Source organism: Myotis yumanensis, unplaced genomic scaffold, assembly GCF_028538775.1.
Source record: "Myotis yumanensis isolate MYYU_CA2020_CCGP unplaced genomic scaffold, mMyoYum1.0.hap1 SCAF_1, whole genome shotgun sequence".
Taxonomy (NCBI): domain Eukaryota; kingdom Metazoa; phylum Chordata; class Mammalia; order Chiroptera; family Vespertilionidae; genus Myotis; species Myotis yumanensis.
Genome location: NW_027223752.1, coordinates 74,139 through 84,677, shown reverse-complemented (window position 1 = coordinate 84,677; position 10,539 = coordinate 74,139). Strand labels below are relative to the sequence as shown.

Below are 10,539 nucleotides of genomic sequence, written 5' to 3'. Positions count from 1 at the left end.
CTCCTGTATTATGTTCTCCTTTGTGTCTGGCATCGTTCACCTAACCCTGTGTCTGTATTTGAGGGGGGCTGTTAGAGAGGTGATCAAGTTCAACTACGGACATGATGGTGGGCCCTCATCCAATAGGATTGCTGTCTTTCTTTTTTTTCTTTAAACATATTTTTATTGATTTCAGAGAGGAAGGGAGAGGGGCAGAGAGAGAGAGAAACATCAATAATGAGAGAGAATCATTAATCTGCTGCCTCCTGCACGCCCCCTACTGGGGATCGAGCCCACAACCTGGGCATATGCCCTGACTGGGAATCAAACCTTGATCTCATGGTTCATAGTTCGATGCTCAACCTCTGAGCCATGCAGGCTGGGCTGATTGCTTGCCCTTCCCTCCCTCCCTTCCTTCCTTCCTTTCTTCCTTTCTTCCTCCCTCCTCACCCAAGGATATTTTTCCATTGAGTTTTACAGAGAGTGGAAGGGAGGGGGAGAGACGAACAGAGAAAGAGAAACATTGATATGAGAGAGACACATCGATTAGCTGCCTCCCGTACACACCAACCAGGACCAGGGTACGTGCCCTTGACTGGAATCGAACCCAGGACCCTCAGTCCTCAGGCAGGTGCTCTATCCACTGAGCACACCAGCCAGGGTGATAGCTGTATTTCTAAGAAGAGATTGGGACAAAGACATGCAGAGGGCAGATGTGAAGACTGGGGAGGAGACAGATGCCTATGAGGAGGGCAGAGCCAGCCCTGACCTCACAACCGGGCAGCTTGCTTTTCGCAGAACCGGGGCCTGGACGGAGGCTGAGAGGCGGTAGCTCGGGTCAGTGCTGTGTGATGTCACCTGGGGTGCCATGGCCTCACCGTGGCATGTTATATTCCTTAGCAGAGTCACCAGGTCCTGCCATACCGGAGGGGCGGGAACCACGCCAGGAGGAGGCAGGGCCCTCGGGTCCCAGGCTGCCCGCCACAGGGGCTGCGCGAGACCCCAGAGCCATGAAGAAAAGGACGGCACGTGATTTCAAAGCTGGCAGAGCGAGCGGCATGTCACAGGGAGGAACGGGGCGTCATCTACACCCTCCACCCACAGCACCTGCGCACACACCGGCATCGCAGCCATGGCGACAAGAGCCGCTGCCGTGCCCGCCTGCGTGTGGCCATGTGAACGCCATGCCACTCGGGAACCAGCGCCCATTTCCTGGTTACGCTGAGCGTGCACGGAGCCGACCGCCAGCGTCACCGCGAAGGGTGAGACCCCAACCACCTCCCAGCTGACTAGTGAGCCGCCGGTTTCACAGGCCCTCACCTGGGGAGCTCAGGGCCTCACCTGGGTAGCTCAGGCCCTCACCTGGGGGAGCTCAGGGCCCTCACCTGGGCAGTCTCAGGCCTCACCTTGGGGGTCTCGGGGCCTCACCTGGGGGTCTCGGGGCCTCACCTGGGGGGGTCTCAGGCCCTCACCTGGGGGAGCTCAGGGCCCTCACCTGGGGGGGTCTCAGGCCTCACCTTGGGGGTCTCAGGCCTCACCTGGGGGTCTCGGGGCCTCACCTGGGGGGTCTCAGGGCGCTCACCTGGGGGGTCTCAGGGCCCTCACCTGGGTAGCTCAGGGCCTCACCTCAGGGGCTCACGGGGGGGGGGGTCTCAGGCCTTCACCTGAGGAGGGTCTCAGAGCCTCACCTAGGGGGTCTCAGGGCCTTCACCTGGTGGGTCTCAGGGGCTCACGGGGGGGGGGGGTCTCAGGGCCCTCACCTGGGGGGTCTCAGAGCCTCACCTGAGGGTCTCAGGGCCCTCACCTGGGGGGGTCTCAGGCCCTCACCTGGGGGGTCTCAGGGCCCTTATCTGGGGGTGTCAGGGTGCTCACCTGGGGGGTCTCAGGGCCCTTATCTGGGGGTGTCAGGGTGCTCACCTGGGGGGGTCTTGGGTCCTCACCTGGGGGTCTCAGGGTCCTTATCTGGGGGTGTCAGGGTGCTCACCTGGGGGTGTCAGGGTGCTCACCTGGGGGGTCTCAGGGCGCTCACCTGGGGGTCTCAGGGCCCTTATCTGGGGGTGTCAGGGTGCTCACCTGGGGGGTCTCAGGGCGCTCACCTGGGGGGGTCTCAGGCCTCACCTGGGGGTCTCAGGCCCTCACCTGGGTCCCCCCTGACAAGCAGGGGCCTCTGCTGCTCAGGGCATGTAGGACTGAGGTGACTGCAGAGGAACTGCGGGCAGCCCGTGTGTAACGTACAGTTACACATTAGCAGTAAGAAGAGAAAGAAATCGCAGTGTGTGCTGGCAGGTTTTTTATTGTGTGTATATGGGTAAGTGCGTGCGTGAGCATATGTGTGCACGTGTCTGCACACACTCAGAAGGCAGCTTCATACAGGCTCCCGAGGTCACAGCGGCGGAGCATGCGGCCCCGCCAGCCAGGAGCAGCCCTGGGCTCTGAGCTGAAATGCGGGTCTGAGTGGGAGGGACCCAGGTGGCCCCGGGAGCCTAGCGGGAGAATCGCTATTTGTACACGTTTCCTGGACGGGCCTGTTATCCAGGGGGAGGCAAGACCCCGGAGGCCTCAGCAGGTGGGGTCAGGGGCTGGGGAGGGGTCACCAGCTTCCGGTTCTTGGGGCCATGCTCTCAGTGCTGGGGGTGGCGCTGGTCACTCCATGTTGCTTCCTCTGCAGCCCAACCTGTCCGTCCGTCTGTCCATCCGGCGGTCCTGTCTGCTCCCGCAGGCGGAAGGGGCAGCTTTGGGCATAGGAGCTCAGGCCCCGAGGGTGCTTCCCCCGCCCCGCCCGCAGCCCTCCTCCCTTCCCTCCCTATGAAATGTCTCCTGAAGAACGATGGCCCAGCCCTGGCCGGTGTGGCTCAGTGGATAGAGCGCTAAGCCTGTGGACTGAAGGGTCCCGGGTTCGATTCCAGTCAAGGACACATGCCCAGGTTGTGGGCTCGATCCCCAATGGGGGGGGAGGGGGGAGGTGTGCAGGAGGCAGCCGATCAATGGTTCTCTCTCATCATTGATGTTTCTATCACTCTCTCCCTCTCCCTTCCTCCCTGAAATCAACTAAATATATATATAAGAAATGATGGCCTAGAGGGGTGTGAGGGGACACAGCCAAAAGGAGTGACCAGGAGACAGAGGGCTAGAGAGGGGAGTGGGTCAGCTGGGTCCCAACTCCCCCACCCCATGTGCCCATGTCCTGGGGGAGAGAGAGAGAGAGAGAGAGAGAGAGAGGGAGGGGATGTCCCAGCCCGGCCCCTCCTGGGGGAACTGCCAGGCACTCCTAGCTTCTAAAATGGATGCAAATGTCAATGTTCAAATAAAACCCTTTCTCCAGTCAAGCGCCCCATAAACAGCCCTGCAGAGCGTTGTACAGCCTCCCTTCACAGGTGCTCGTTGCGGGGGCAGCGTGGCGCTTTCCTGTCGATTTCTCCTAGAAAGATGCTCCGATGGCGAGGCGAGGCCTTAAACCTGGAAAGTGTGTCTCGGGGGAGGTGAGAGGGTTATCTTTGCAAATAAGCACAAGCAACTCGCATCGGGACGCAGTTTAAGGTTCCAGAACAGCATGTGGACAGCGGCCGGGGCAGCCTCTGGCCTCGAAGGGGAGGTCAGACCGAGGACCCGCATGTTCCGCTTCTCCGTGGGCATCCGTGTCCCCGTTACTCACACACACAATGTCCTGCTGCCCAACAGGACAGCCACCGCGGCGGAGAGAATTTTTGCAAAAACACACAGGGCCACAAGGGCCACCTCCCTCCAGTGACCAACCATTTCCCGGAAAATAACAGAGAAGCGGAGGCAGAGTGGAAACTGCCCAACTGCAGCTTTAGGTGTTCGAAAGGCAAACAGCAAAACCTACCAGCCTCTAAAGTCGGTCCTGTTCCCCCAGCTGGAGAACAAGGCAGCTCCGAGCCCTTTGTGTGAGGGCAGCTGCCCCCCCCCCCCCCCCCCCCCCCCACACACACCATCCCTCTCCAGCCGCCCGGCCTCAGAACTATATTTAGAGACACAGGGAGACCTCACGCTGCGACTCAAGGCCTTAAACGAGGGGACCAGGCCTCACTGAATCGAAAGCTAAACGCTGGCTCACGTCCTCGACCAATTTCAAATGTCTGATGTGGATTTAAAAAAAAATCCTCTGTAAGGACCGCGACGGGAAGAAAAGGCTGGCGCGCTCTCCGCACGGGGGCGGGATGTGAGGTTGCTGGTTTCTCAAAGCACCGTCCGTCCGGGAAAACAGCTGCAGAGGGTTCCCCAGGGTCCAGAAGCGCGCGGGGCGGGCCAGGCCTGCGCTCCCGCCGGAGCCGCTCGGCGGCGGCTGGACGGCTCCACGGGGGTGCGGGCTCCGGGCTTCGCCGTCGCGAAGGCGGCGGCGCGCGGACGACGCGCTGCGGCGCATTAGCCGATGAACCTCTCGGACGGCCCCGTCCCCGGGGCGCTCGCGGGCGCCGCGCGGGCCTCCGCCTCGGGCGGGGCCAGGGCCTCCATCTCGCGCACCACCTGCGTGAACACCTGGTCCACCATCCGCTTGCTCTTGGCCGTGACCTCCAGGAACGGGCAGCGCCACTCGCGGGCCAGCGCGCGGCCCCGCGCCGTCGGCACCTGGCGCTCGGCGTCCAGGTCGGCCTGGGTGCCCACGAGCACGAGCGGCACGGCCCGGGCGCCCCGCAGGCGGCCCATGCGCTCCCGCAGCGGCCGCACCGCCGCGAAGGAGGCCTCGCTGCGCACGCTGTACAGCACCACGAAGCCGTCGCTGTTGCGGATGTACAGGTCCCGCAGCGTGACCAGGTGCTCGGCGCCCACCGTGTCCACGATCTCGAGCAGCGCGGGCGCCGCGTTCACCTCGATGAGCTTGCTGAACAGCTCCTCCACCGCCGGCTCGCAGCGCTCGGGGAAGCGGCCGCACGCGAACTGCGTGGCCAGCGCCGTCTTGCCCACGGCCGCGCTGCCCAGCAGCACCACCCGGTAGCCCTTGGCGGGTCGCGGCACCAGGCCGGCCATGGCGCGCGCCCTGCGCGGCGGCGGGAGGCGAGGAATGGCGCGCGGGGCGGGGCGGGGCGGGGGCGGGGAGGGACCCAGCGCAGGGGAGGGGACCCGGGGAAAGGGGGGCCCCGGGTGGGGCCGCGCAGGCGGGCGGGTGGGCGTCTGTGTTTGCGCCAGGCCCTGATCTGCGCCCCGCGCTTGGGGACCACCCCGCCCCCGCCCCTCGCCCCTCAACCCAGACTTGGATCCCACGCTGCCAGGCCCCGAGGCCTTCCTCCCACCGTCCCGGGACGGGACGCAGCCGCCTTCCATCCAGGCCCCGGCTTGCCCTCCCGAGAAGTGCCCCTGGGTCTGTGGCGGAAGGTAACCCGATCCTTCCACGTCGCCCGGAATGCAGCTTTCCCGCCCCAGCCTGCCTGGTGGCCGGGAGCCAGGCTGGCCTCGCTGAAGGTCAGGCCTGACTGGCTGCACAGCTGGGCCCCCTCTCCAGGCAGGGAAGGCCCAGAGAGGGGGAGGCCCGGAGAGGGGGGGCGGGCACAGCGAGGGGGAGGGCCCAGAGAGGAGGAGGCCCAGAGAGGGGGAGGCCCGGAGAGGGGGGGCGGGCACAGCGAGGGGGAGGGCCCAGAGAGGAGGAGGCCCGGAGAGGGGGAGGGCCGGAGAGGGGGAGGGCCCAGAGAGGGGGAGGGCCAAGAGAGGGGGGAGGCCCGGAGAGGGGGAGGGCCGGAGAGGGGGGAGGGCCCAGAGAGGGGGAGGGCCGGAGAGGGGGAGCCTGGAAGGAGCTTCAGAGGATGAGTCTCACCTGACTCCTGGCCCCTCCTGTGCCGGTCCCCCCTTCCCCTCGCTCTGCCTCCCCCAGCCCCTCTCCTGGCTGCGCAGGCCCAGGGGACTTTGCTAAAAGGTCATTCACACTTCACCGCCCCCAGGACCCGCCCTGGCTTTCCAGGGGCCTCCTGGCCTAGAGCATAACTCGCCATCCACCTGCTCCCTTTCACCTTGAAGAGCGAGCGCACCTCTGCATGAAGGTGAGCGCCTGGGGCTGGGGAGGCCGGGGCGGGGACAGGGGTCCTGGGATTGGTCACCGGAGGAAACCCCACCTCTCAGGCAGCAGATGCCTTAGGACTTGAGGGCAGGGGTGGGGGCTGCAGGGGAGATACCCAGCTTCCCCTTTCCCTGCGCTGGGGTCCCGGACCCCCTCGGACGGACCCCCTCGGACCCTGACCCAGCCTGGCCCCTCCTCTGGCTGCACAGGCCGGAGGTGAAGTCCAAGGGCCGAGGCTGCATCTTCCCTGGGCACCAGTCTCTCCTGTGGAGCGTGAGCCCGCGCCGCACACCCGACACCGGGTCTCTAAACGGAGCTCTGCCCGCCACCAACAAACTGAAAGCCGGTTGGAAAAGACGGGGCGGCAGACACCCCGGAGAAAGGGGGTCAGGCCCGGCCTCGGCAGCTCCCACGGGTGACTGCGGAGGGGACACAGCGGAACACAGCGGGGCAGCCCTGGGAGCCAGCGCCGCCGAGGCCCCGGGCCATGCCAGCTCGTGCAGGAGGGCAGGGCCGGGCCTGAGCAGAGAGGTGAAGCCATTACGCTTTAGGTGTTTAAAGAAATAATTTGTTGTTGTTGTGAATCCTCACCCGAGGATATTTCTCCATTGATTTTTAGGGAGAGTGAACGGGAGAGGAGAGACACAGAAACATTGATGTGAGAGACACACAACCTTGGTTGCCTCCCGCACACGCCCTGACCAGGGCCTGGATCGGGGAAGAGCCTGCAACCGAGGTACGTGCCCTTGACTGGAATCGAACCTGAGACCCTTTGGTCCGCACTGAGCCAAACTGGCTAGGGCCTAACTCTTTTTAAAAAAAAAATGTTTTTCCTGATTTTTTTAGAGAGAGAGGGAGAGGGATAGAAACATCAATGAGAGAGAAATGTCATCAATTGGCTGCCTCCTGCACAGCTTTTACAGGGAATCAAGCCCACAACCCGGACATGTGCCCTGACCAGGAATCGAACCCGTGACCTCTTGGTTCCAGGGTCGATGCTCAAACGTTGAGCTCCACCGGCGAGGCCCAGCTCTCTTAATTTACATTCCCTCCAAAAGCAGAGTCTATGACATGAGGCATGGTCTTATGGGCAAACCGTTTACTTTTGGGAATGATGTCGGGGGTCAGGAATGGGGCCTTGGAGGAGAGAAACCGGTGACCTGCTGGGGCCAGAGGCAAGGCACTGGGGGTGCAGGTCTGAGCAGAGAGCTCTCCCCATGTTTGCGCGATGAGGGAGGGACTGGCTGCAGAGTCGGCCTGGCTCACCTGCTCAGCAGGTGGCAGAAACGGGGCCCCAGGACCCCCAGTCTAGTTACCGTCTGGCCTCCACCCCAACAGGTGCAGGGAGGGAGGAAGGCCAGTTTGCTGCCCCCCCCTCCTGGGGGCGGAGCCGCCCCTCCCTGCGTGGGGTTCTCCTGCCCGCAGATGCTGCCCCGGGGGCACTGGCTCTGACAGCTGGTCTGAAGGGCGTGATCTATTTTAGACCCGAGTTCTTTCGGGAGCCGCTGTTGAGAAGTCCCAGGACACACAAGGAAAACTCCTCAGATGAGAGGCAGTGGAGCCCAGCAGTGACAGTGCGTCCAGAAAACAGCAGATCTGCGCTCAGGGCCCAGCGGTGGGAGAGAGCAGGGGGCAGGGGGGCAGGGGCCCCTCCCCTGGGCCCACGGGGCTTCCCCGAAGGAGGACAGAGACCATGAGCAGGCCCAGGGAGAGTGAGCGATGGGCCAGGCGGGTGGGGGTGGCGTCACAGGTGCTGGCCAGGCCTCCGCAGCGTCTCTGTGCTCCGGCTCCTCCAGGACCAGACCTTGGGGCCTGGCGCCCGGGTGCCCTGCACAGCATGGAGCTGGGCGCACCAGGTATGGCCATGGCCGGGCACAGCCGGCACCCAGGAGCCTGGGCTCCCGACATCCCCTCGGAGGCCGGGATTGGGCCTGGGTGGGACAGGGCTGGGCTTGCTCGGCCTGAGTGAGCCCAGCCGTGTGGCCGGGAGGAAGGGGGGCAGCCAGCAGGACCTCTGACTCCTGAGGAGAAGCAGGGGTTCTCACTCTCACACCTGCCTCCTCCCCACACACCCAGGGTCCCAGCGGCTTCATTCTGGGGGCCCCTGTGCTCCCCCCTCCTCTGCCAGGCGGTCTGCTCTGCCTCCGCCTGACTCTGCGGACCCAGGTCCTGCAAGGAGGCTCTTCCCGCAGGGCCCACTCCAGAGCGGGGCCCACGGGGGCCTGTCGGACAAGCTCCCGTGATGTGGGTGCCTGGGGTTTTTTTCCTTCTTGTTCTTTTAAAAATATTTTTATTGATTTCAGAGAGGAAGGGAGAGGAACAGATAAAAACATCAATGATGAGAGAATTGTTGGTCAGCTGCCTCCTGGACGCCCTCCCACTCCCCTGCCCCACTGGGATTGAGCCACAACCTGGGCTTGTGCCCTCACTGGGAATCGAACCGTGACCTCCTGGTTCATGGATCCGATGCTCAACCACTGAGCCACGCTGGCCGGGCGCACCCTGGATCACACCTGGGTGTTGAAGCTAAACCACCTCACAGGATCTGTGACCCGGGCCTGGCCTGTCTTTCTAACGCTGGACTAGGAGAGGGATAAAGCAAAGCATGATGGGAAACACCAGCACCCTCTTACCCCTGAGACAGCGACGCTTTGCGTGGGCTCTGTGTGTGCCCATAAGGTGAAGTGCTATCCAGACGGGACATTATTCCTCATGTGGGGGCGGCTGTTTCCTCCGCCTCCGGGGCCTGGGAACGGCCTGGGAAGCTGGGAGATGGAGACCCGGCTGCCTGTTCCCCACGCTCTGGTTCCGGGGGACCCGGAGGTGGAGAAGCTTCATCCAGGACACAGTGTAGATCCTGTCCCACCACATTGAGAGTTTGACTTTTCATCGTTTAACCAGTTCTACGTCTAAGCGATTTCCAAATAGATTTTCCCTCCTCCCCTCCTTTTTAAAATATATTTTTATTGATTTCAGGGAGGAAGGGAGAGGGAGATAGAAACATCAATGACGAGAGAGAATCATTGATCAGCTGCCTCCAGCACGCCCCTGACTGGGGATCGAGCCCACAACCCAGGCATGTGTCCTTGACCAGAATCGAACCCGCAACCCTTCGGTCCGCAGGCTGACGCTCTAGCCACTGAGCAAAACTGGCCAGGGCCCTTTTCCTCCCTTTTTAATAGTTTACATTAACCAGTTTGCTTTTTACCCACAGCCTTTGAGCACTCCTGTTGCTAATCACTTCCGAGCCACGTTCCTGCTGGGAATCGCTGTCCTCACCAGGATGTCAAGGGCTGCTGGGCGCCTGTCTGCGGAGATGAAGTGGAGCCGTCTTCCTGTTTCTCTTTTCTTCACTGTCAGTCCGCAAGGAGGGACGCATTCCCGCGCTGCCCTTGCTGAGTGAGCTCTGCTGGTGAGGGACAAAGGGGCCCGGCTCCCCGTGATTCCACCGGGAAATGGAGCTGCGTGACTTAGGGCTGAGCCGCAGCAGCTGTGCCCAGGCCCGGAAGGCAGGGCTGCTGGGAGCCTGAACTTCTCTTACCTGCTAACATAAAAGCAAGCATCACCCAACATTCTCGTTGGAACAACACTTATCTGTCCGTTGGGGGCAAGCATAGGTTGGCTATAAATACACAAGTTTGGCAAAAATCAATGAGAGCTTTCTAAGGGAATCAATGGTCTATGTATATACGTGTTTATATACATACTAGTGGCCCGGTGCACGAATTCGTGCACATTGAAAGGAAATTAATTAGAAGAAATATTTTAATATCACTATTTGCCCTTTTTCTATAGCAGAAGTGTCAACCAAATTCACAATCGACAAGGACAGATGGAAACACGCGTGCAATTGGCACCAGGGAGAGCTTTATATGTATCGTGCATGCACTAGTCAACTTAGCCTTTTATAGATATAGAATGAACTTGCTTAATTAGACCTGCTTTCTGATTTAGCTAAACTTTTCCCAGCCCAGTGAAGCACCCCAACTTCTCTTTCGGGTAATTGTCAGCAACACAGCATTAAATATCAACATGAAGCAGATTATTATTGTAGATCCTGCAGGGAGAACAAAGGGTAAAATATTTAACTGCAGCAGTGTTTGACTATATTCTGTGCAGTGAGAAAACTTGAAGTCATTTTCAAGGTCCACCATTTCTTCTTTTCAGTTGGGTCAAGTTTCTAGGCATTCTAAATCTCCATTTTCTGGCTAATGAAAAGAAAATGGGGTTCCACCGAGTCTCTGATCTACCTACTCCAGGACTTCTGTGAGGATCAAATGAGAACACTTCACGGACATTTGGTTAAAGTGTAAAATGTTTGCACCTGGCTATGAAGCAAGTCGTGTTCCTGGGCTGAAGAAACTCCCAGGAGGCTAGTTGCTAGGGAGAGGAAGCCAGGCATTGCTATGTGATGTAATTACCTGGTGCCAACAGCCACCGTTTCTAGGCTGGGCAGGGCTGTGGGCTGCATTTTGTGCCAGGGGTTCTTGGCAGTATTGGCTGCAATTTGGTGGGCTGTCACTCCAGGGAGGAGGTGGGGGCTGTGTCCCACC

General features: G+C 61.1%; 1 protein-coding gene across 1 annotated transcript; it reads right to left on the bottom strand.

Moving 5' to 3' along the window:
* Nucleotides 1-4,092: 4,092 nt before the first annotated feature.
* LOC139008162 (ras-related protein Rap-2a-like) lies at nt 4,093-5,348 on the bottom strand. The gene has a single exon (XM_070411494.1). The coding sequence runs from the start codon at nt 5,257-5,259 to the stop codon at nt 4,363-4,365; it is 897 nt and encodes a 298-aa protein (XP_070267595.1). The 5' UTR covers nt 5,260-5,348; the 3' UTR covers nt 4,093-4,362.
* Between the last annotated feature and the right edge of the window lie 5,191 nt (nt 5,349-10,539).